Source organism: Cervus elaphus, chromosome 25 (genome assembly GCF_910594005.1).
Source record: "Cervus elaphus chromosome 25, mCerEla1.1, whole genome shotgun sequence".
Taxonomy (NCBI): domain Eukaryota; kingdom Metazoa; phylum Chordata; class Mammalia; order Artiodactyla; family Cervidae; genus Cervus; species Cervus elaphus.
In genome coordinates this window covers 17,899,529-17,926,723 of record NC_057839.1, presented here as the reverse complement: position 1 = coordinate 17,926,723, position 27,195 = coordinate 17,899,529, and the positions used below count along the sequence as shown (strand labels likewise).

Here is a 27,195-nt window from a genome sequence, read left to right as displayed (position 1 = left end):
GCAGGCAGACGAAGGGAGACGGAGAAAATGTACAGGGCCGGAGATCAGCAGATAAGCGAGCCGCTCAGTAGCGGGAGGGAGAAGCGCCAGTAAAGCGACCAGACACCATGTGGACAGGGGGTGGCGAGCGAGCAGAAGAAGCGCGCGACGGCTGACCGCCCAGGCAGTCAGCTCCGGATCGCAGGAGGGGAGCCCGGCCCGAGGGGTCTGCGGGCCGGGCGGGGTGGGACGTGTGCAGCCAGGGCAGATCGGGGGCTTCGTGAACCCCTGGCCCACAGCCGCCCGCGATGAGCGAGGCCAGTCGGGTGTGCTCCGGCTACTACAGCCTCAACCACAGCTTCGTAGAGCCCTTCCACTGCCCCCGGCGCGGCGAGGGGGCCACCCTCCTCTACTGCTGCGGCTTCGCCGACCTCAAGTACTGCTGCAGCGAGCCGGGCAGCTACTTCCCCTACAAGCACAGCTACATGTGGAGCCTCAGGTGGGCAGGGCCGGGGGCTGGCGGCCGCGGGTCTGGGAGGCTACCAGGCGGACCACGCCGGGAGGAGGGAGGAGGGAGGAGGGAGGGCGCCCGCGTCCTCGCCACACGCTCGGATCCCTCCGCGGGGTGGGGGGGATAGGAGCCCCCAAGGGCGGGTGAGGGCCCTGCCGAGAACCCGTTGGTGGCCACCGTCGTCCGGGTGAAGGTCGCGCTGTGGTTCTAGAGTTGTGAAACCGCCCGGGGACCAGGGCAAGGCACGCGCGGGAAGAGCGCAGGCGACTCGCCCAGGGCGCAACCGAGGGGACTGCTCTGCTCCCCTCCCTCCTCGCCCGGGGACCAGTCCCAAGCCCGCGGCTCTGCCGGGCACAGACAGACTCACAGATAACTTGAGGAGGTTTTCATTCTCTTTTTGATTTCAGTATTTGGTGCATTTGAATGGAAAGGGGCTCTTTTGAGACTCATTTTAAGGCGTTAACCACGGATCTGAGTATTTTAAGCCTCTTTGTGGCTGAGAAGGAATTTGCTGTATCCTTAAAAAAGAAAAAAAAAGTGTGTGTGTGAGTGTGTATTTGGGCGCGCACAGGCGACAGCGCTTTATAATTTGCCCTTTCCGTTGATCTCACACTAATTCCAAACACAACCGGAGATCCACAGAGAGGAAAAGTTTCAGTTGCTATGATTACACACCGAAGAACCTTTGCAGGACACCCGCTTTTCTCAACATCTGAGCTCTTTGGCCATTGCTAGAAAATGAAGGGACTTTCAACGGTGGTGTCTTTGTGGCCTCTTTTTCCCATGATGGGAATTTTATAATAATTAAATATTAATTTACTCAGTTGGTATTCACACAGATACTTTCATTATGAAGTGCTTCCCTCCCCTCCACTCCAAAAGACTGAAAACTTAGACTTTCATTGTTACATTGTGCCTGGAGAAAGAATATGGTGCTGAGGTTAGAGGAAAGAACTGCCACACCACCAGAAATTGTTTCTGACAAATTAGCTAATGTCTGGGAGAGAGAAAGAGGCTGACTCTGCTAAGGACGAGGAAGAGTACTTTTTCTTTCAATGTCCTAGCATGGTCCAGAACTTGGCACACATGCCAAGACCACAGCAAATGACTTTAAATGTTGCTTCTTAGAGCAGTAAAGTCATTTTTTTTTTTTAAATGCATTGTAAGCTTCTAAAAAATCTCAAAAGGAATACCTACTTACCAAGTTCAACTACAAAGTAGGGTTGTGCCCTAATAGGCAATATCCCAGAAAATAATGACAGCTTATCCTTACTACTTGGGGAAGAAATCTGTACTGCACTGGGATATTATCTGGCCTTTTGGAAAGTGACATAGTAACGCAGCTCTGAGTCCTTGGAGGTGTTAATAGGGTGGCAGCACCTCTGAGAAGAGGCTGTCAACTCTTAAGTCAGATTCAATTGGAAAAGTGCCTGGGATTTTCAGATCCCTGAATGGTTCAAGAGTGACAAGCAGCAGAGGATAGAAAACCTTGCAAAGGTTTATGAGGGCACAAAAGAATGAATAGCTTGCTGGAGTCTTCATTCAGCACTGACAATGCAGCTCAGTTGCTGGGAAATATAAAAATCATTTCAACTGATGGCATCAGTTGGCAATGTAATCCTGGGGTTCTTCTTTAGTTATTAACCTCTGAGAACACAATGGGGAGGTAAACATTTAGAGCTTCAGTTCCCTCATATTCTTTGCTCTCTCCCCTAATTTAAAACAGTCCAACTGTGAAAAATTTCCCTAATGTCACTAGCGTCTGTTCTGAGATTCTGTAACCGCTGCAGAGAGGTTCAGGTGTGGTACCTCCAGGTAAATGAAGTTGTCGAGTCGGAGAATTCATTAATGTGATGGCAGCTACAGACCTTTTCTCAGGGATTGAAAAGCAAACTGCCCTGTGGTGCTGGGAAGGAAAGATAATTCTCCCTTTTCTCTGCCCCACTCGCATCCCTTCTCCTCTTATAAATAAATCGCTAACATCTAAGGGTTCCCTTTGGAAACTTTCTTCAGGACCTAGGAAAATAACACGTGTTGCACAAGGCTACACTCGAGTTCAGTAAGTTATTTATTGAAATGAATATTTTAGGAGATTCATAGAGCTGCATCTTTATCTGGAGTTTTGCATGCATAAAGTAACATTTCTAAAAGTAGAACTATGACACTGAAACAGTTTGTTAGGATTATGAAGAATATCTTTTTATAATAGAAAGAAGTGCCATGCTGTTTTTATTTTTCCTTCATGTCATGTGATCTGGTTTTTAAATTGTGTATTAATACATGTAAAGCCCATACAATGTCCTTGAATTCAGTTAAGTTGATGGTTTTACTTTTAATTGACAATCACTTTTTCACTTTGAAGATGTTTTTAATAACCGGGTTCTCGTTTCAGAAATCTTGCCAGATGTCTGGCCCCCTAGCTGCCTTGTGAAGCAAATAATTAATTAAGTGGCTTATGTTCCCATATGTCTGTGTAGAGTCCTAACCCTTCTTGACACATAGAATTTACAAAAGTCAGCTTTGGTGCAAACAAGCATGAAAGAGTAGTTGCCAGAAGCAGGGAATCTACCCCTTGAAAGAGACGGCACCAAGTGAGGGCAAATTCCAATTTAAATGTGTAACTATATACTGACTCTGCCTCTCATTGGTGACTCAGACAGTAAAGCATCTGCCTGCAGTGTGGAAGACCTGGGTTCAATCCCTGGATCAGGAAGATCCCCTGGAGAAGGAAATGGCAACCCACTCCAGTACTCTTGCCTGGAAAATCCCATGGACAGAGAAGCCTGGTAGGCTACAATCCATGTGGTCGCAAAGAGTCGGACACAACTGAGCGACTTCATTTTCTATATTGACTCTAACCAGAAAATAACCTAGCCTACACTTGTGTGCAGAGCTAAGGGAACTGGGCTGATTAGCAATAGACAAGCACAGAAATCTTTTGAAATCTGACTCCATGTCTTTGGCTCAGAAGGCAAACAACCTCTAAATGGCAAAGAGACTTTATCTTCTAACATCAAGCATAGTGGGATGAATTTAGCCCTTCGCTTTCAATTCTGTTCTTCCTCTCAAAGAAGGGACATACCTAGTATCCCTGGTCAAATTCTCCCTTCCCTCCCTTTTGGAACAAGTCAAATTTGTTAGCGCCCTAATCACTGGGAAATAGCAGAAGCTGAAAGGAAGCCAGGAAGATAATGAAGAAAAAGATCATTACCTTTCAATGACTAGTCCAATGATTGTTACTTTTCAGTGACTACAAATGGATATCATCAGTCACTTATCATTTACTTCCATTTATGAAACATTAACTACAAGCTAAATACTCTATTAAACACTTTTAAGTGTGCAGATCACTATGGGAAAGTCAACAGAAGTATCTGCTCTTGAGCAGTTAAAATCTAATTTTATGTCTTTACACACCCCTACACACATAGGGCTCATGAAAGTACATGTGTTTATATATTAGTCTTTCAAAATAACTTTCTTTTTTTCCAAGCTTCTTTTACCATTTGAAAATATTAAGTTCACAGGTTTGTGAAAACTATGTTATTTCTCAAATGATTAACCTTATACATAACTGTATCAGGAGGAATGATTATAAAGTGAGTGCTGAGCAAATATCAGATGTGCAATGCATTTTTAGAGAAAAGTACAAAGATTTCTTCTTTAATGCTAGAAGTCATTGGTGTTATGTTCTTTTAGAAAGGAAAACTTAAGACTGAACATGAACTTTATATAAATTTCATAAATATTACTTTCCTTTAATTAAACTTTCTTCTTCTCTCTTGTAATAGTTATGGTTTTGTATATTAATACATGATAACTCCCATATACATCTGCAAAATAAAAGTTCTACACTTCTGGCAAGCATTTGTTTCAGTATTTTTGCAGAGGTAGATCCCTGGTGGCTCAGATGGTAAAAAATCCACCTGCAGTGCAGGAAATCTCTGGGTCAGGAAGATCCCCTGGAGAAGGGAATGGCTACCCACTCCAGTATTCTTGCCTGGCAAATTCCATGGACAGAGGAGCCTGGAAGGCTACAGTTCATGGGGTCACAGTCAGATATGACTGAGCTACTAAACACATACAGATTTTTTTCTATTCATCTTTTATTAGTGAACCTAATCTTTCCCCTAACATACATTAATAATAGAGGTTTATTGGATTGAGATGTTCTTGAACCATCCCTAGAGAGTTGTGTGACCTTTTACCTGTAATATGAATTCACGTGGTATTCTATGGTAATATTAACATACAAATGTATAGAGAACTACAGTAAGAATTTGATGGTAGAAAAAGGTGAGCTGTAGATCTCAATCATATACTGTTTATAGTAAAATATACATTGGTTATGGATGACTGAAACAAGAACTAACAATATTTAAATCTTTAGTTTCTGTGCAAACCAGTTTGTATGACAGTCACAATGTTTTTTCTGTTTTCCTCAGCATTGGTGCCCTGATCGGATTGGGAATTGCTGCCCTTGTTTTACTTGCCTTTGTCATCAGCGTCTGTGTTCTTTGCTACTTATTTCTGTATACAAAGCCTCAAAGATTAGACACTGGCCTTAAACTTCAACACCTAGAGGCTGTTTCCACTCAAGAAGGTAATCAGTAGCCATTATTTGCAACCAATTACCTGTGCTCTGTTCAAAGTAATAACCTATGCCTGGGTGGCAGATTATATACTTAAAAATGAATGCTTTTTGAAAATTCAGTTTATTATGTGTCTTTATAAAAATTTTATGTTGAATTAGGTCTTAATGATGAAACACCTCAAGATTGTGGTGGTTTGTGCTCAAGGGAAAAATAGCAGCAGGATGTAAATATTCTCATGAAAAATAATACATTGATCTAATAAATTCACTTTAAGTTATTTAGGTATCCCTCAATTATAAAGGTTGTATCCTCTTGAAATTTTTAAATTTTGTTTTTTGATGGAGCCAAAGAAGTTAAATAAACAGAGGAACAAAATATCTGATAATTAATCCTCAGTGTTGCATTGCTCTAAACTGATTGGTCAGTGGTCAGTTAGTCATTACCTGTGTGCCCACCGTGTGCAGAATTCAGAGACATATAAAAGAAATTAAAAAATAAATAAAAGACAGTCTTTGTTCTTGAATAGATCACAAACTAGTTAAGCACTATGGGTATGTGTATGTGTGTATATATTTGTGTATGTAGTGCAACCATAAATTACAAATGTTAAAACATAAGGTTTTTGGAATTGAGTCTCATTTTATCTTAATTATAAAGTGTAATACATGCTAATCATTATTATTATGAAATAATCAGAAAGAACTCGTAAAAATTTTGTGAATACAAATTTCTATTAGTGTCAGTTCAGTCAGTTCAGTTGCTCAGTTGTGTCCGACTCTTTGTGACCCCATAGATTGCAGCATGCCAGGCCTCCCTGTCCATCACCAACTCCCGGAGCTTGCTCAAACTCATGTCCATGGACTCAGTGATGGCATCCAACCATCTCATCCTCTGTCGACCCCTTCTTCTCCTGCCTTCAATCTTTCCCAGCATAAGGGTCTTTTCAAATGAGTCAGTTCATCAGGTGGCCAAAGTATTGGAGCTTCAGCTTCAGCATCAGTCCTTTCAATGAACATTCAGGACTGATTTCCTTTAGGATGGACTGGTTGGATCTCCTTGCAGCCCAAGGGACTCGCAAGAGTCTTCTCAAACAACACAGTTCAAAAGCATCAATTTTTCAGTGCTCAGCTTTCTTTATGGTCCAACTCTCACATCCATACATGACTACTGGAAACGGACCTTTGTTGGCAAAGTCATGTCTCTGCTTTTTAATGTGTTGTCTAGGTTGGTTATAGCTTTTCTTCCAAGGAGCAAGCATCTTTTAATTTCATGGCTGAAGTCACCATCTGCAGTGATTCTGGAACCCAAAAAAATAGTCTGTCACTGTTTCCATTTTTCCCCCATCTATTTGCCATGAAGTGATGGGACTGGATGTCATGATCTTAGTTTTTTGAATGTTGAGTTTTAAGCCAGCTTTTTCACTCTCCTCTTTCAGTTTCATCAAGAGGCTCTTTAGTTCTTCCTTTTTCTGCCATAAAGGTGGTGTCATCTGCGTATCTGAGGTTATTGATATTTCTCCTGGCAATCTTGATTCCAGCTTGCACTTCATCCAGCCAGGCATTTTGCATGATGTACTTTGCATATCAGTTAAATAAGCAGGGTGACACTATACAGCCTTGACGTACTCCTTTCCCAATTTGGAACCAGTCTGTTGTTCCATGTCTGGTTCTAACTGTTGCTTCTTGACCCGCATACAGGTCTCTCAGGAGGCAGGTAAGGTGGTCTGGTATTCCCATCTCTGGTATTCCATTTTAAAAGTGGTGATCATGAATTTTATTTTGATATACATATTGAATATATTTAGCAAAAATTTAGACTATATATATTATATATATATATTTAGAACAAGACACAGGTGCTTACTAACTTCTATTTGGAAAGAAAGTGAAAAGCTCTCTTCAAAATAATTTAGAAATTTCCTTCCCGTATGTCCCACTTTAGCTGAATCCAGAAACTTATGTTTATGGAGTACCTACTCCTCGACTTTCTCAAATACACCAGCGCTGCATGACTGCATCAGCTCTAGTTTTCTTCTCTGTAGAGATCTCAAAGGGTGCCCTGTGTCACAAAGCAAGAAGCCAAGATCCGTTTGGAGTTTTTCTGAAGCACTGTTTAGAGATTACATGGCCAAATTGACAGGTTGTTAGCTGAATTTAGTCCAATGGCTTAGACTCCATTTCTCCACAGGTAACATGAAGCAGTGGACTAGTGATTATCAAATAATCAAATAGTAAAATCAATTTTTGTCTCAATTGCTTAGACAATTTATAGTCCTTACATTTTATTGTTGTGTAAGAATCACCTAGGGAGCTTTTAAAACCAGAGATTTCAGACTCTGCATTTCAAAACAAATTGCTCCTCTTCCTGCCCTGATCTTTCTCTCCTACTGTCTATTCTCCACAGAGAAACCAGAGGGAGCCTTAGGTTACATCACTACTCTGGTAAAAATCCTAATTGCTTCCCATCTTTCAATAGATGGAAATGGAGCCCTATATGTATGGAGCCCTAACTGTGAAGTATGGGGGTTTGCCCTTTCCACCTTTATTTCTTGCATCTTATGTCCAGCCACCTTGGCATCTTTGCTGTTCCTTGAAAATCCTGCCTCAGGGCCTTTGTGCATGCCATCTCTGTACTCTGGAATGTTTTTCCCTCACTTTCACTTTCTTTAAATCTTTACTGTCACCTTTCCCCATCATTAAATCTGCATCTTTACCTTCAACATGTCATGCCCCCTTCCTGCTTTATTTTTCTCCTAAGCACTTACCAGTAATTTACTATGTATTTTACTTATCTATTGTCCAGTTTTTCTCTATTCCAACTAGAAAGTTCCAGGAAAGTAAGAATTTTGTCTTGCTTGCTCACTATGAGTCCCTAGTGCCTAGAATGGGCTTCCCAGGTGGCACCGTGGTAAAGAATCCATCTGCCAATGCAGAAGACACAGGAGACACTGGTTTGATCCCTGCGTGGGGAAGATCCCCTACAGAAGGAAATGGCAATCCACTCCAGTGTTGGTGCCTAAAAAATTCCATGGACAGAGGAGCCTAGCGGGCTACAGCCCATGGGGTCACAAAGAATTGGACACGACGGAGTGACTGAGCACACGGAGCCTAGAACACTTAACACGTGTTTACTGAGCACACGGCGCCCAGATCACTTAACACGTGTTTACTGAGCACAAGGCGCCCGGAACACTTAACACGTGTTTACTGAGCACACGGCGCCCAGAACACCTAACACGTGTTTACTGAGCACATGGAGCCCGGAACACCTAACACGTGTTTACTGAGCACACGGCGCCCAGATCACTTAACACGTGTTTACTGAGCACAAGGCGCCCAGATCACTTAACACGTGTTTACTGAGCACACGGCGCCCAGATCACTTAACACGTGTTTACTGAGCACAAGGCGCCAGGAACACTTAACACGTGTTTACTGAGCACACGGCGCCCAGATCACTTAACACGTGTTTACTGAGCACAAGGCGCCAGGAACACTTAACACGTGTTTACTGAGCACACAGCACCCAGAACACTTAACAAATGAACTAATGAAGTAGCACTGCACTTCTGCTGTAGGCGATCAAAGGAGCATGTTTATTGTCACCATTACAGTCATCAAACATTCACTGAGTGCCTCTTCTATACAATACATTGTGCTAAATAAAAATTGTTTTTTCCTGATCTATCTCAGGGACTACTCCAAAATTTTATTCAAGCTGGCTCTGAGAGCCCAGCGACAGAATTAGTTGGCTTGTTGATCCTTCTTGTAGTCTTATGGCTCTTCAGCTAAGGAGACCCATTGATGTACTTCTTACATAGTAAGTTGAGGCTACTTGCTTGCAACGAACTATCCCCACTCCGCCCCTCTGAAAAACAGTTTATCAAGTCAGCAAATTAATTCAATACACTTTTCCTGAGTGATTACTCTTGGTAAGGCAACTTTTTATACAACCACTGCCTTCTGCTGCTTTTAAATTAGATGATTTGGGGCCCATTGGTTGATATTAACCAAGTAAGACATAGTGGAGAGCTGAAAACAAAATAGGTAATTCAAATGTTACTGGAATAGGAAGGAAAAGCAATTTATATTTGAAAGTCTTCAAAGTTATAATTAAAAACCATTGCTGTACCTATTGTTAAATATGCATGCTTCATTCCAATGATTCTCCCACCCAGGGATAGATGCTAGTGTTCCAGCATGAGAAAACAAGACTTTATTCCATTTAAGGAATGCCTTTAAAGGTTAGGAACATAATATTATGTTTGTGTAATAATCAAGCAAGTAAAACTACCTCAGAGAAAAATTGATTTCACCAGTTATCACTCCTTTCTTTTTTAAAAAATTTTCTTATTTTTTAAAAATAAATTTTGGCCAGGCAGCATGTGGGATCTTAGTTCCCCAACCAGGGACTGAACCCATGCCCCCTGCAATGGAAGTGTGGAGTCTTAACCACTAGACCACCAGGGAAGTCCCTACCACTCCTTTCAAAACCATCTGTTCTTAAGACTCAACCTCCCATTATTTTAATTTTTTTTAAACGTTTTAATTTTGTGTTGGGGTATAGGTGATTGGGCTTTCCTGGTAGCTCAGCTGGTAAAGATCCGCCTGCAGTGCAGGAGACCCCAGTTTGATTCCTGGGTCGGGCAGATCCCCTGGAGAAGGGATAGGCTACCCACTTCCGTATTCTTGGGCTTCCCTGGTGGCTCAGCTGGTAAAGAACTCACCTGTGGTGCGGGAGACCTGGGTTTGATCCTTGGGTTCGGAAGATCCCCTGGAGGAGGGCATGGCAACCTACTCCAGTATTCTTGCCTGGAGCATCTTCATGGACAGAGGAGCCTGGTGGTCTATAGTCCATGGAGTTGCAAAGAGTCAGATGGGACTAAGCATAGTGCAACCAAGCTGATTGACTAACAATGTTGGGATAGTTTCAGGTGAACAGCAAAGGGACTCAGCCATACATATACACGTATCCATTCTCCCCCAAACTCCCCTCACATCCAGGCTGTTACATAACACTGGGCAGAGTTCCCTTTGCTATATAGTAGGTCCTTGTTGGTTATCCATTTTAAATATTGCAGTGTGTACATGTTAATCCCAAACTCTCTGACCTTTCCTCACATCCTTCCCCGCTCCCCACTGTTGGCAACCATAAGTTTGTTCTCAAAGTCTGGGAGTCTCTTTCTCTTTTGTAAGTTCATTTGTATCATTTCTTTTTAGATTCCACATATCAGTTCAGTTCAGCTCAGTCGCTCAGTCGTGAACGACGCTTTGCGACCCCATGAATCGCAGCACGCCAGGCCTCCCTGTCCATCACCAACTCCCAGAGTTTACTCAAACTCATGTCCATCCAGTTGGTGATGCCATCCAGCCATCTCATCCTTTGTCGTCCCCTTCTCCTCCTGCCCCAATCCCTCCCAGCATCAGGGTCTTTTCCAATGAGTCAACTCTTCCCATCAGGTGGCCAAAGTATTAGAGTTTCAGCTTCAGCATCAGTCCTTCCAATGAACACCCAGGACTGATCTCCTTTAGGATGGACTGGTTGGATCTCCTTGCAGTCCAAGGGACTCTCAAGAGTCTTCTCCAACACCACAGTTTAAAAGCATCAATTCTTCGCTGCTCAGCTTTCTTCACAGTCCAACTCTCACATCCATTACATGACCACTAGAAAAACCATAACCTTGACTAGATGGACCTTTGTTGGCAAAATAACATCTCTGCTTTTTAATATGCTATCTAGGTTGGTCATAACTTTCCTTCCAAGGAGTAAGTGTCTTTTAATTTCATGGCTGCAATCACCATCTGCAGTGATTTTGGAGCCCAGAAAAATAAAGTCAGCCACTGTTTCCACTGTTTTCCCATCTATTTGCCATGAAGTAATGGGACCAGATGCCATGATCTTAGTTTTCTGAATGTTGAGCTGTAAGCCAACTTTTTCACTCTCCTCTTTCACTTTCATCAACAGGCTTTTTAGTTCCTCTTCACTTTCTGCCATAAGGGTGGTGTCATCTGCATATCTGAGGTTATTGATATTTCTCTCAGCAGTCTTGATTCCAGCTTGTGCTTCTTCCAGCCCAGTGTTTCTCATGATGTACTCTGCATATAAGTTAAATAAGCAGGGTGACAATATACAGCCTTGACATACTCCTTTTCCTATTTGGAACCAGTCTGTTGTTCCATGTCCAATTCTAACTGTTGCTTCCTGACCTGCATATAGGTTTCTCAAGAGGCAGGTCAGGTGGTCTGGTATTCCCATCTCTTTCAGAATTTTCCACAGTTTATTGTGATCCACACTGTCAAAGGCTTTGGTATAGTCAATAAAGCAGAAATAGATGTTTTTCTGGAACTCTCTTGCTTTTTCAATGATCCAGCGGATGTTGGCAATTTGATCTCTGGTTCCTCTGCCTTTTCTAAAACCAGCTTGAACATCTGGAAGTTCACAGTTCACGTATTGCTGAAGCCTGGCTTGAAGAATTTTGAGCATTACTTTACTAGCATGTGAGATGAGTGCAATTGTGCAGTAGTTTGAGCATTCTTTGGGATTGCCTTTCTTTGGCATTGGAATGAAAACTGACCTTTTCCAGTCCTGTGGCCACTGCTGAGTTTTCCAAATTTGCTGGCATATTGAGTGCAGCACTTTCACAGCATCATCTGTCAGGATTTGAAATAGCTCAACTGGAATTCCATCACCTCTACTAGCTTTGTTCGTAGTGATGCTTCCTAAGGCCCACTTGACTTCACATTCCAGGATGTCTGGCTCTAGGTGAGTGATCACATCATTGTGATTATCTGGGTCATGAAGATCTTTTTTGTGTAGCTCTTCTGTGTATTCTTGCCACCTCTTCTTAATATCTTCTGCTTCTATGACGTCCATACCGTTTCTGTCCTTTATTGAACCCATCTTTGCATGAAATGTTCCCTTGATATCTCTGATTTTCTTGAAGAGATCTCTAGTCTTTCCCATTCTGTTGTTTTCCTCTATTTCTTTGCATTGATCGCTGAGGAAGGCTTTCTTATCTCTCCTTGCTATTCTTTGGAACTCTGCATTCAGATGGGAATATCTTTCCTTTTCTCCTTTGCTTTTCACTTCTCTTCTTTTCACAGCTATTTGCAAGGCCTACTCAGACAGCCATTTTGCTTTTTTGCATTTCTTATATAACCTCCCATTATTTTAATTTATAGAATTGAGATGTTTGGCAGTTTGAATGGCCTAAAAGGAAACATGTTTTTGTGCATATACTAAAGCTGACTTAAGGCATGGAACTTTTTTTGTTTCTATAAGTGGCTGTAGCATTACAGAAGAAACAGGCCCAAAATGGAGTCCCTTGTGCTAAGCGCAGCAGCAAACCAAAACTCTATACCTAACTGCAGATTCAGTCTCTCCCAGGAGAGAAATTTTAAACCTATTGGTCTGGAATTTCCTGATCAATACTAGTGAGGTAAACTGCAGGACAGGGTGATTTTACCAGAAAAAAATCTTTTCTTTTGTTTTTGATTTCCTTATCCTATCCCCCTCTTCCTATAAAATCCTTCATTGCCTGCATCATCTCAGAGCCCCCTTCTACTTGCTAGGTGGGATGCTCCCAATCCATGAATTGTTGGATAAAGCCAACTAGGTTTTCATATTCACTCAGCTGAATTTTGTTTTTTAACAATAGTCCGAGTCTAAAATAGTCTAATCTTGGACTATTTTGCCAAGATTTTTCTTTCAGGTATCTTTATTCTCTTGGGGTTCATTATTTTTAATGTATACAATTGAAGGCTTTATACATTTTGAATTGATCCTGAAAATAGCAGGTCTCTGGTACTGACTACATGTAGAGTTTAATTTGGCGACCTACAGGCTCACTTAATACAGAAGTACTATTGCTAAGCAATTGATTGGGCTTTAAATTGTGTCCCATAATCATTTTCTTTCTTTCTAACTTTTGTGTTTTGAGTTATACCTGTATCAAATGCTAATGTTTAAAAGAATACCATGGTTTGTAAATTATACTGTATGGGACAAAGAGTTCTGGGCAAAGGATGACTGTGTGAAGGACATCTTTCTGAGTAGACATTCCTGGGATGAGGGCATAAATTGTGGAAGAATTAATGGTTAACAGGGGAGTAATTAAAGGGATGACTGTTTTAGATTCTTGCTTCTCAAACTTTTCCATTGGAGAATCCTTACAGGTAGATAAGAAAGGAATGGTACTGCCAAAATTCCAAGGTTTCCTTGGAAAGGCTTGCTTTATGAGCTTTAAATTATTTGAAGATGCCCATTATACTTTTTAAAATATGGTAATTTTTAATTTGATTGCAAATATAATGACTTGTTTTATCTAACAATAACATCATATCCTTTCCATTTCTGAGTAAAATTGATGCTCTTGGAAGATAAAATATATTCATCCTGTGGCTTTGAGTATCCATTGACACTCTAGGGTTGTGGAGTGTGGTGGAGAATCAAGGAGAGGGTCCTTAGAAGCAGAGTTTTTGATGAAAATGAGAAGAGCAGAGAGTAGAGCTGCTTGACACAAATAAAATAATATTGTTGTATAGGAATAATAGACAACTCCAATTACCTATTATTTGATGGTCTCTTTTGCAAAGGCAGGCAATATAAATGGAAAAGGGTAAACAAATCAGCAGTAAGGTACAGGTTGTCTAGGAGAGAAACAGAAATTATATCTAGAAAACTGAGAAAGCAAAGCAAATTTGACAATCACATATGCAATTATTTGTTCTGCCTGTGAGCAAAGTAGGATTTGGACCAGCTCAAAATGGTTTGCTATATTTCTTCTTAGAAGGCATCCTTACGTGCCCAGGAAAAAAAAAAAAAAAAAAAAACACCACTTTCTCTTAATGCACTTTCTTATTAGGAAAATTAAAAAATATAGAAAAACTAGTAACTTCATCCATGATCCCACCACACAGAGGTAACAGATATTAACAGTGGCGAATATCCTTCACAGATTTTTTTTTCTATGTATCTATAGATACATGTATGTATAACAAAATGGGGAAAAATGAATCCTATAACATGGGTTTTTTTCCACTGAACAATACTGACATCAGTGTTTGCCAATAAACACCACTTTTAATGATTCCATTTTATTACTTTGATGGAGTGCTATGCATTTTTATTCTTTTATTTTGACATAGTTCACACTTCCAGAAAAGTTGCAAGAAGTATAGAAAAGGTAGTATACCTTTTCTCAGCTTTCCTAATTGTTAATACTTTGCCTCATTTCCTTCAAAATTGACTTTCTTTTGATGTATATTTTCTGAACCATTTGAGAATAATTTGCAGATATCATGCTATTTAACAATAAATATTTCAGTATGTGTTTCTTAGGAACAAGAATTTTTTTCTTATGTAATCACAATATATTTATCAAAGTCAGGAAATGTAACAGTTATATAGTAATATTATCTAATCTGTAGCTCATATTCAAATTTTGCCAATATCCTTAAGTAGCTATTTTTTTCTTATCTAGGATCTAGTCCAGAGTTACATCTTATAATTAGTTATCATATTTCCTTAATCATTTTTTTCTTTGTCTTTGAAACTTTTTGCCATTACCAAGTAATTTGTTGGGAGGTATGAGAACATCCTGTTCCTCCTTCAGCTATCACACATGATTCTTGACTAAACGTTTTCATTCAAAATACAAGATAATTTCCAAATTATTATTATGATAGCTGTAAAATAGTGATTTTTCTAGCCTCATCATTTCTTCTGTTTATTAGTTGTTATTCTACTACAAGGAAGAGCTTTCCCTTTTCCACCTATTTATCTATTAGTTTATTAATATCAGTATGGACTCAGATCTTTATTCTAAAATACTCTATTACCATCATTGTTTATTTCAATTCATAAATTATCTCAGATTCGGCTTGTGGGAGCCCCTTAAATTGGGTCCTATGTCCTTTTGAAATATGTACATCATTTTTTGAGCATTTTTTTTTTTATGTCACAAAATGTTCTCAAGCCTCCTGTACTTTTCCTTTTTCCTGTGCCAGCCCTGAAGTCTGCTATTTCTCCAAGAAGTCTGATTCATTTTATTTGGGAATGGTGTTTAGAAACCAAAGTCTGAGTATATCACACTTTATTATTGACTTGGAACTAGCTTCCATTTTTTTTTCTACTAATAATATACATATGCATTGAATACTGAAGTATTTTCCTAGCATAAATCCCTAGGAAGGGAATTGCTGAACAAAGCTTTGGTACAAATAAAAGGCTTTGGATACAAGTTGCTAGCTGTCCTCCAGAGAAGCACTGTTTCACAAGTATTTTTATTTCAAAAGATATATATCTTACTAATTTCACTGAGGGAAACCATATAGTGTTTTTAAGCTGATATAATTAGGAGTGAAGGCAGAAATTTTAATGTTCACTTGTCATTTTTTTGTGGTATATTGTTGCTCATATTCTTATACACATTTTTCTGGGGGGGGGTGTTCATTTTTCTTTGCTTTATAGGAACTTCCCATACAGTAACTAAATTTTTTTTTTTTACATATAATGTAAGTATTTTTCATAGTTGTTGCCTTTTTAACTTTATATGTGACAATTTTTCAACTGTATGTTTCTCCTTTTGTGATTTCTCTCTTTAGTTTCTTTTTTTAAAAATTAAATAGTTAATATATTTTTGGTTGCACTGGGTCTTCATTGCTGCTGGTAGGCTTTCTCTACCAGTGAGCAGTGAGCGGGGGCTACTCTTTGTCGCAGTGCACAGGCTTCTCACTGCAGTGCTTGTCTTGTGGAGCACAGACTCTAGGTTAGTGGGCTTCAATAGTTGCAGCATGCGGGCTCAGTAGTTATGGCCCATGGGCTTAGTTGCTCTGTGGCATGTCGGATCTTCTCGGACCAGGGACAGAACCCGTGTCTCCTGAATTGACATGCAGGCTCTTATCCAGTGCACCACCAGGGAAGTCGTCTCCCTTTAGTTTCACACTCAGGAAGTTCTTGTGTGCCTAGCGGCTCAGTCGTGTCCGACTCTCGCGACCCCATGGACTGCAGCCTGCCAGGCTCCTCTGTCCATGGGGATTCTCCATCTAAGAATACTGGAGTGGGGTGCCATTTCCTACTCCAGGAGGAAGTTCTTGCCTCACTCTAAGATATAAAGATATTCAGCTATATTTTCTTCTAATACATTTCTTTAGTAATCCTGGAATTAAATTTTTGTGTTAAGTGTGAAGTAGGGATTTGCCATTATTTTTATTTTACAAATAATGAGCCAATTGTCCAAATATTCATTGGGAGATCTATCTTTTTCTCTTGTCAATTTAAAATGTCACCTTTGCCATAAACTAAATTATTATATATACTGGGATCTGTTTTTAGATGTTCTGTTCCGTTAAACTTATCAGTCTGTTTATTCTCAAGTCAGTAATATACTTTAAAACTTACTGTAGCTAAATGGTTTAATATCTGATTAGGCACGACTTTCTCTTCTTTCCCATTATTTTTCAAAATTACACTGTCAGGTTTTTAAAAATCAAGTGGTATTTTGATGGGTTGTACTAAATTTATAGGTAACTTTGTAAGCTATTTTTCTTAGTAGCCTTAATACCACTTCAACCAAATTCTGCTCAGAACACTTACTAAATTATGATGCCAAATTATTTTTAAATGCTATTCTTTGTTTCAAAGAGATTTTAAGAACTCACTGTGACCTCAGTAAAAGATGAGGTAATTTGAACTCAATGGCAGCAAAGGACACTTGTGTCTCCTGAAGGGACCTTTCTACTGAAAATAATGAATCTGGAATTTCCTGCAACTCTTTTTGCTCCGAGAATGTAGAAAATCAAATTGTTCAGTAGAGCTACTGCTACTTTTAGCAGCTGTGAGTCCTCCTCAGGGAGCAGGGTTAGGCAATGCTGGCTGATACTGGAACCAACTAGCAAAATAGAAGCCAATCTCTCACTTTGAAAATTCATTTAAAAGATTTAAAATATCAGCTAAATTCTCTTGTGAGCCATGCCAGTCATCTATGGTTGAAAGAATCCAACAATGCAGAAAAGAAAAAAAAAAGTCCAATTGTAGAAAAAACAGGGTAGGAAAAACATTTCTGGAGCGAACTGAGTTCATTCACTGTTGTAGGAGCAAGTCTAAGATTTTTTTCACAATGAATTGTTAACTGTATTTTCATGAGATACATATGTGTCCTCCAGGGGAAGGCAGAACATTGAAGAAGGGAGTGGTCAATAGATCACAGGGTCACGAGGCAAATTTTGCTCACCTCACCATTTTCCTTAGGTCCAGTTTTGCGGTTCTGTGCATTGTATTAAATTTGAAGGGAAAAATGTCCCCTCGTAAATAAAAAACACCTTTAGGATGCAATTTAAGATTGCTTGTTTCCACTAGAAGAAAATGCAAGATGAGTTGGGTGGGAGAGCTTTCTACTAAATAATATGAGTCAGCTGATTTGTCACTGAGGCTGCTATAGGGCAGCAGATTGGTAATGCAGAACCTGGGGGGTCACAGAGGGGCAGAAAAGCTTCATTACAGTCCTGCCAGACAGCCCGGAGATAAAGACTTACAGTGGGGCCCAGCATTCTTTTGATATTTTGAAATGGCAGGCAAAAGTAGAATTCACAGAAAAGTTTCAGGATAAATGGACCTCTGAGGAATGGTTCTGAAAATGAATGTAAAATTTAACTATTGTAGAAAAAAAATTGGCCTAGTTTGTGATGAGGATAAGCGGAAAGATTTTGATGAATTTAAATGGTGAATTTGATTTGCTTGATGAACTGAATTTAAATTTTGGCAAAGGCCAAAGCTTTAATTTAAATGATGGGCTGAGAGGTGTAGGATTAAAGGAAGGTTGAGATTTAGGGATGTTGACCACACTGAAGAAAAGAATAAACATGGGACATGAGCAGCAGAAAGGACAACTAGTGTCAACCCAGGAGAGGACAGGGATGTTGGATCTTTGCAGTCTGCACTCAGGTAAAGAAGAAATTAAATAAGAAAAATCCTTTATGTGTAACAAATCCCTTGAGAGCCCAATGGTATTACAGATTTCTTATTTAAAATTTAATCCATGTTGTAACCTTGTGACAGAAGAGGCAGCTGGTTTTATCTATTTGTTGATTAAGAAGGTAGCTTCTGTTTATTAAAGGGCAACTACGAAAAGGTGAAAAGGAAAACTAGGAAAAATAAGATTTTTTTCTCATCTTTTAAAATCATTCCACAGGGATGCAGTTAGCTGGACTCTGATCTCACTACAAGCACAGTCCCACTTAATTGCAGTTACTTTTTCCCTAATATGCCCAATTATTCTAACTTACCAGAGGGATATACATTGAAAGCACCTTTGACTTTTAGAAGATGCAGGTTTGATCCCTGGGTCAGGAAGTTCCCCTGGAGGAAGAAATGGCAACCCACTCCAGTATTCTTGCCTGGGAAATCCCATGGACAGAGGAGACTGGCAGGCTTCAGTCCATAGAGTTTCGGAGTCAGACACGATTGAAGTGACTTAGCACGCACACACCCACACAAGCTGCACCAAGAGAGGGAACACCAGGGTGTTGACTTCCTAATCAAAGTTCTTGCTTCAAATGATGTCAGTATGGTGTTTATATCAAATCTTTTCTTATTTTCTCATGTAGCAAATCAGTTTGGCTAGTGGAACTGCCTAGCCTTAAGGAGCCAGTCTAAGAAGTGGTCTTTGTACCTGCATTGGTTAAAAGGATCCAGTAGCCAAGGACATAATGAACTAGGGCTAGGGAACAGGGGGTTTTACAAGTTCTAGACGAAGGAAAATCTATAACACTGGAATGTGTTTTGCAAGCCTTTAAATCTCAGAGGGCAGCAGACAGTTTAGATAAATTCTTTCAGTTGTTTCCAGAAAAACACATAATGGAAACAAGCTGACAGCTCTGGAGATGGCTTAAGAGAGAACCCCAGACTAAGGGATTCCTAGAGAGAAGCTCAAATTAAGGAATTAACTTTCTGAGTTTAATCCTCATAAAAAGCAAAAAACCCTCTTATGTGACCAGGTAGAAAAACCGTCTTGAATGTCTCACTAGAATATTAGGAATTTAAGTGTGTAAAAAGCTTAGGAAACATGAAGGATTTGAATTAACCAACATTACAGTCCTCAGACTTTCAGGACTTTGACTAAAAGGTTCAAATTTTAGATGTTTGTGCCCTTCCCCCCACCCCATTTTATCACCCAGTAATTAACCCTAATAAGTCTCCTTTGTCAGAAATGGGAAACAGCCTCTGAAGTGGCCTTGTAACCCCGTCCCCCCATGCCCCATTGGTAGGTGCCCTCACTCTTTCTACATCAGCTGACTTAACTCAGATGAAGACAGAGACCTGGGCCTGTCTCCACCCTCCTGCCCTTGCCTGTGCTGTTCTTGCCCAGAGCAACTCTTTCCCACAAATTCCGCCTCAGTCTCACCCACACTGACCCACTGGTTCAGATGGGAGCCTGTTTGTGCAGAGCCAAGGCTAATTTCTGGCACACACACAAGGTGACCACCCCGGCCAAAAGCCATCTTTCCCGTGGCCTTTGTAATCTGTACTATTCAAGTTACACTTGCTGGTACTGCCCTGTGATTTGTCTGTATGTAGATATGTTTATCTCCTCAACTAGATAGGAAGTAAGCATCTGGGCAAAGAAGCCATGACTAATACATTTTGTTTCCCCACAGTGTCTGCTCTGTGCCCCACACATAATTCACACCAGATGAAAATGGTTGAATATGAACAGTTTCCTTTTGAGGAAATTGCCTTAAGGATGCCATAAGAGGAAAGCCTGGAGACTCTAGTACTTGTGAGAACTGGTGAATAAACCCAGGCCTTCCAAACCTCTCTGATACCCAGCCATGCTGGAGTCTGTGAGTTGAGATTGTCAGGATTTACTACAAGTGGGTATAGTTTTGCTCGCCCGAGTGTGGCTGTTTTCTTTGCCATTTAAGAAGATGATAACACCCCTTTCTTGAGACGCGCCTCGGTATCAGAGTGTTTGGGCTTCCGCGTCCCCAGGGCGGCCCTGCGGTTGGCGGCTTCCGCGTGGCCCGGAGCGAGGCCAGGCGGCTCCGCTCGAGACCCGCGTCGCCATGGCCGCGGTTCCCGAGGTGTTGCAGCAGCAGGAGGAGGACCGCAGCAAGCTGAGATCTGTGTCAGTGGACCTGAATGTTGATCCCTCGCTTCAGATTGACATACCTGATGCACTCAGTGAGAGGGATAAAGTCAAATTTACAGTGCACACCGAGACCACACTGCCCACGTTTCAGAGCCCAGAGTTTTCTGTTACAAGGCAACATGAAGACTTTGTGTGGCTACATGACACTCTTATTGAAACTACAGACTACGCTGGGCTTATTATCCCGCCAGCGCCCACCAAGCCCGACTTCGATGGCCCTCGAGAGAAGATGCAGAAGCTGGGAGAGGGTGAAGGGTCGATGACCAAAGAAGAGTTTGCCAAGATGAAGCAGGAGCTCTTAGAAGCTGAGTACCTTGCTGTCTTCAAGAAGACTGTGTCTTCACACGAAGTCTTTCTTCAACGGCTCTCTTCTCACCCTGTTCTCAGTAAAGATCGCAACTTCCATGTTTTTTTGGAATATGATCAAGATCTAAGTGTCAGGCGGAAAAATACCAAAGAGATGTTTGGTGGCTTTTTTAAAAGTGTGGTGAAAAGTGCTGATGAAGTTCTTTTTTCAGGAGTTAAGGAGGCAGATGACTTTTTTGAGCAAGAGAAGACTTTCCTCATCAACTATTACAACAGGATCAAGGATTCCTGTGCAAAGGCTGACAGGATGACCAGATCTCATAAAAGTGTCGCAGACGATTATATCCACACCGCAGCCTGCTTGCATAGCCTGGCTTTAGAGGAGCCTACAGTCATCAAGAAGTACCTGTTGAAGGTGGCTGAGCTGTTTGAAAAACTTAGGAAAGTGGAGAGTCGAGTCTCCTCAGATGAAGACCTGAAGCTGACGGAGCTCCTGCGCTACTACATGCTCAACATAGAGGCTGCCAAGGATCTCTTATATCGACGCACCAAAGCCCTCATCGACTATGAGAATTCAAACAAAGCTCTGGATAAGGCCCGGTTAAAGAGCAAAGATGTCAAGCTGGCCGAGGCACACCAGCAGGAATGCTGCCAGAAGTTTGAACAGCTCTCTGAATCTGCAAAAGAAGAGCTAATCAATTTCAAACGGAAGAGGGTGGCAGCGTTTAGGAAGAATCTAATTGAAATGTCTGAACTGGAAATAAAGCATGCCAGGAACAACGTGTCACTCCTGCAAAGCTGCATCGACCTGTTCAAGAACAACTGAGTGAAGAACTGAATGTGAAGAAAGCCAGCATCACTTGCACTCAAATCATTGCCACAGAAGATTTGATTTATCTTGACTTCAGTTTAAAATTATGTGAATACATATTTTGATTTCTAAAGATCTTAACACTTAACCATGTTGGTTTAAAAATATTTCTATTGCATGCTCCTTGGACATAACTAATCCTGATGGCAGTTAATACCTCAGTGGGTAGAATCTTAAGTACTGGGTTCTCCTCTAATTTGTAGTGACGAAGAAAGGGTGCGGAATCACGTGCCTTCTGGAGCAAGTGTAATCAGCAGGGGCCCCACACATGTTGTCTCAACTTTCATGTGCCCGGGTCGCTGTAATTTTGGGTAGGTGCCTGTTAATAGCAGATGAGTCAGCTACTTGTTAAGGTAACAGACATTTCATCCCTTTGTCAAGTGATTTTCCCCTTTCTTACTCTCACGGATCAGTAGTCACCTTCAGTTGTTTGTACTATAACAAGAGCAAGAAAAATATCATATCTTTATATATACCCTTTGCAACTCCATTTTTGTAGTTGGGATACAAATATTTGTGGGGAGAGGCTTATCTTGAGGGTATAAGAACAAGTAATGTGAACCCCTCCCTTCCTGGTGGGGGTGCAGTATGTGTGTGCTTGGACTTTTCATAAAGCATCCAATAAAATAATCCATGCTCTCCAAAAAAAAAAAAAAAAAAAGAAGATGATAACAATAACCCTATATGCAAAACAGAAAAAGAGACACAGATGTACAGAACAGACTTTTGGACTCTGTGGGAGAAGGCGAGGGTGGGATGTTTCGAGAGAACAGCATCGAAACATGTATATTATCTAGGTGAAACAGATCACCAGCCCAGGTTGGATGCATGAGACAAGTGCTCGGGGCTGGTGCACTGGGAAGACCCAGAGGGATGGGGTGGGGAGGGAGGTGGGAGGGGGGATCGGGGTGGGGAACACATGTAAATCCATGGCTGAAAAAAGGAAAAAAAAGAAAAAAAAATGCTGGAGAGGGAAGAGGAGTAACAGGCACAAACTATTATGTATAAATAAGTGACAAGGGCATATTGTATAGCATAGGGAATATAGCTAATATTTATAATAACTTTAAATGGAGTATAATCTTTAAAAATATTGAATCACTATGTTGTATGCCTAAAACTCACATGATATAAATCAACTATACTTCAACAAAAAAGAAAAGACGGGCTTCCCTGGTGGTTCAATGGTAAAGAATCCGCCTGCCAATGCAGGAGACATGGGTTTGATCCCTGGTCCGGGAGGATCCCACATGCCATGGAGCAACTAAGCCCATGTGTCAGAACTACTGAGCCTGTGCGCTAGAGCCTGGGCGCCGCGGCCACCGAGTCCATGTGCTGCAACTGCCGAAGCCTGCACTCCTTAGAACCCGTGCTCTGCAACGAGAGCGGCCACGGCAGTGAGAAGCCCATGTACCTCACCTGGAGAGTAGCCCACTCTCCGCAGCTCAAGAAAGCCTGCTTGGCAATGAAGACCTAGCACAGCCAAAAATCATAAAGAAAAGAAATGCTTATATCAGATGCAAATTCTGCCCAGATAATATGGACAAAATTTATATTTTAAATCCTTGGTCTTTTTAAACTTTACCTGCTGTGATACTATAGAGTACAAATGATGCTAAACCAATAAAAGTAAACCTACAAACATTTCATTTTCCAAATGTATATAAGGCAAATAGTTTCTATATATATATATATATATATATATATACACACATATATATACACACATATATATAAACTTAGGTAATGGGATATATATAGATATATATATATATAACATACATACATACACCCTGGAGAGAGATATATATATATATATATCCCATTCCTTAAGTTTTTAGCAGTTACATTTGAATCTCAAATATCCTTTAAAGTCTACCTTGCAAATAATAGTTAAGAATCTATCAGGTCATCAAATGTCATGCCAGCTTCCCCAACTATATTTATCTTAAACAATTTTGCTGATTGGGCAAAGAGCTACTTGCCAGGCTAGAAAATGTGATTACAACAATTAACTTTTTGTTTAAAAATCAAATTATATAGTCGAAACATTATGATTGGATGTTTAGAGACAGAACATTAATTTACTTAACACCAAAGAGTTCAGAAGTAATGAAATAAAGTCCATCTGTTGTAGGCCCCACATTTTAAACTTACGATACTTCAATGTTAGCTCAGCAAATGCTGCACGTTTCAGGCATATGGGTAAGATCTAAGAGCTGGAGTGAGACATTATCCTTCAAAACTTATCAGTAACACTGCCCCTTAACAACTCACAGTGGAGGATGTCCTCACTGACTTCAGAGAGTAGTCTATGTAATTTCTTGTAAATGGGCAAAGCCAGGCAGTATGAACTCACTTAAAGGTGAGGCTCAGACTTATCTAAAGTAGGAAAGTGAAAAACTCATATAAGAAGACAGACTAGATGGCAAACAGTACAGAAAAGATACTTCTAATAGTGAAATCTCTTGACTAGTGAGTCTCCCTTCCCCTTTAGGTAGTTTTGGAGCAGACTTTCTAAAATTTAAAGGATAAGTAAGAGTTATTCAAGTAAAGAAGAGAGTTAAGGACACCAGGCAGCTGGAAGCATGCAAAGGCTTGGGGCAGAGACAGCAAGCAAGCGAGCAGGGTAAGTCTGGGAGCCTGTCAGTCAGTATTTCTGTACATCTGAAATGCCAAGTACAAGGAAGGGAATGGGGCCAACTGAGCCAGGAGAGGGAAGCAGGGCTGATGCTCAGTCTAAACAAGAAATTCAGATTTGATCCTAAAGGATTTTAAGTAGGGAGAAGCTGTTATGAGGAAATGCTATATGAGCAATAACTATTATCGTATTGCTTGATAGTATCGCACCTTTTCTCACTTAACAGTTTATTCAATATAACATTAACAGAACATTCAATATAATTAAAAATTTCTTAGAAATCACTTTTTCAAATTAAATGGCTGCATCATACTTCACTACTATTGTTAAGATACTTACATTTTTTGGTATTGAAAATAATCAGTGAGTATCTTTATATATAAATTTTAGAGCTCATCTCTCATGGATTCCTTGGGAACTTCACATTAAAATCACAAGGTACGAACACTCTAGACTTAAAATAAATGTACCAGTTTACATTCCCATTGGGCTGTCCCATTAGCCCAGCTTCCTGGGGCCCAGCAGGACATCCCCCACTACGGGTTGATTTCATAGACCAACACTCAAAAGGGCAATATTATTTATAAGTCTTGAAAAATGATGTCTCACTACAGCTAGCAGTTGTTGCCCACTGGCCTGAAACATGCATAGCATCATTCTCTGGGCTAATATTAGAAGTATCTTAAGTTTAAAATGTGGGGCCTTGAGTGGTACCATATATGGTTTTATTACTTTTCTTCTGAATTTTTGTGACGGTAATATAATTACTAATATAGTAAGTATAGATTACTTACTCTTAGCCAAGAAAGATGACTTTTAATTTGCTCCTGAGACCTGAAAAGTGGTATTATTATGTTTTTAATTTACATGTCTTTCTGACTAGTAAGATTGGAGATGCAGTATATCTTTTGTCCATTTCTGTACCAACTAAGAGGTGTTAGTGTCTTACATATGGATGTGTAAGTCCCTGTTATGGTAGACATGAATCATTTGTTCTAAACATTTCTTCCCAGTTGACTTTCAGCCTTGTCTTGTGCAATCTACAACTTTAAAACTTTTTACTATGTCACACGCTCAATCTTATTATTTCACTCAACAAACTTATTCAACACTAGCTACATGCAAGGCAATTTTCCTGCATCATCAGTGAATAAAATAGTAAGAGATCTCTGGCATGCGGAGCTTACATTTTAGAGGGAGGAGACAGATAATAAATGAGAAACAAAATAAAAAGGTCAATTATAGTATATTAGAAGATCAATACTATGGGAAAAATAGTAGAGAGCAGAAGGAATTGGGGATGGGATGGAGGGAATGTAGGTTGTAATTTTAAATACAGTGTTTAGGTCCCATTGAAAAGGTGACTTTTGAGCAAGGATTTAAAATTAAGAGTTACCATTCAGAAGATCTGAGGGAAGAGCATGCCAGAGTGAATAGCCAGTGCAAAGGTCTCGTGGCTAGAACATGCGTGAAAGTCTGATCAAAGAGGTGAGAGTGAGAGTGAATCAGAGGACAAAGAAAAAGATGAAGTCAGGGATATTACTGTGTGTGTATGAGAACATGTAGGCCATTATAAAGACTTGGGTGAGATGAAGGGTTCTGAGCAGAGGATGTGCTTTATGTTTCAAAGGATTACTCTGAGTGCTGTGCCCAAAATAGAACAGTGGTAGTAGTGAAGGTGGTCTGATTCTGGATGTTATTTAAAAAGTGTAGTCAACAGGATGTCAGATGAATTGGTGGTGGGGCTGAGAGAACAGGTGCAAGGCCGACTGGGGTTTTAGTCCTGAGCAACTAAACACATGGAGTTGCCAGCAATCGAGAAGATGAAGCCTGTAAGAAGTTTTTTTTTTTTTTTTTTTTTTCCTGGGAATGATCCAAATATCAGTTTTGGATGAACTTGAAGATGTCAGATATCCAAGTGGAGATGGCAACTAGGCAGTTGAGTCTAGAGTTCAGGAGAGGTGTGGGTTAGAGATATGTATCTGCGAATGATCAGCAGACATAGTGTTAAAAACTGCGGGGCAATTGAGACTTATAAGGGAGTGAGACAGCGACAGGAACCCATGGCTGGAGCACACAGGCCCTCCTCAGCCTGGAAGAAGAAAAGGAACCAACAAGGGATACCAGGAAGGAGAAATGGTCACACCGGAGTGAGTCGAGGAATGGTGGCATCTAGGAAGCCAAGGAAAGCACATGCCACTGATGGGTCAAATAAATGTGGCTCGTGAAGTGGACTGTGGGTTTAGCAACAGGGGGTTGGTGAATAGCACCATCTGTGACTTGCACTGCTTTCACGTATTTGTAAATTTAAAAAATATATTTAAATTTATATATATTGCTGAAATACATATCATTTTCATCTTTAATTTTTCTACCACTGATTATAACAATCCATTTCTTCACTATGAGCTTGTTAGTCTAACTTCTGATGAGCAAAGATCCATATTACTCCACCCTTGAGCATTCTGGACTCATTTACATAAACTGAGTTAATGGGATTGTGGAACAAACGTGTGCTTTTTAAATGTTACATCTAAACTCATTACAACGGCAAAACCTTGAGATTGTTGTAAATTATGACGGACTTTAGCTTTGTTCACTTCATGCATAGGGACAGTCACACTTTTACTAAGCAACCCAGAAATTGTTACCTTCTGATCAAAAGTGTACTTTCCTCCATGGAAGTGTAGAGAAAGAAAGGTAAGCATGGAAACAAAATCCTTACTTTTGTTACTGAAAATTTCCCTTATTTGACCTTTAGGAGAAGATGCTCAAGAGCAACTCTGCAATGATTCAATTCTTACTCATCCATAAGTGCTTAGAGGACATCTTATTTCCAATATTCTAAGAAGTTTATTTTTTAAGGACAAATTTTAAAGTAAAATTTGATGTCATAATTTCAAATAATTATTTCATTTTGTTTTGTGTATTTATTTGCAGGCGACTCAAATACAAAAAGCAAAGTCCCCCGTTCAAATGCAGCATCAAATTCAACAAATGAAACGTTCTATGAGGCTGATGATATAATTCAAGAAAAAACAATGGATACGACACAAATCAACACTGCTTGTTGTTAAAAATCCTGTGTTGTAAAAGCTCACTGGAGAGATGGAGCAAAAAAAAAAGAGTGCACTTCAAATACAG

At 40.3% G+C, this 27,195-nt stretch overlaps 2 protein-coding genes across 2 annotated transcripts; both read left to right on the top strand.

Annotated features, from left to right (window-relative positions):
* The first annotated feature begins 130 nt into the window (after window positions 1–130).
* On the top strand, window positions 131–27,190 carry SHISAL2B (shisa like 2B). Its single transcript, XM_043887748.1, has 3 exons — window positions 131–478; window positions 4,936–5,093; window positions 26,992–27,190. The coding sequence occupies exons 1-3, from the start codon at window positions 288–290 to the stop codon at window positions 27,126–27,128; spliced, it is 486 nt and encodes a 161-aa protein (XP_043743683.1). The 5' UTR covers window positions 131–287; the 3' UTR covers window positions 27,129–27,190.
* LOC122683847 (sorting nexin-5-like) lies at window positions 20,026–22,051 on the top strand. Its single transcript, XM_043887742.1, has one exon. It carries the CDS (start codon window positions 20,148–20,150, stop codon window positions 21,363–21,365), a length of 1,218 nt encoding a protein of 405 aa, XP_043743677.1. The 5' UTR covers window positions 20,026–20,147; the 3' UTR covers window positions 21,366–22,051.
* Window positions 27,191–27,195: the final 5 nt, after the last annotated feature.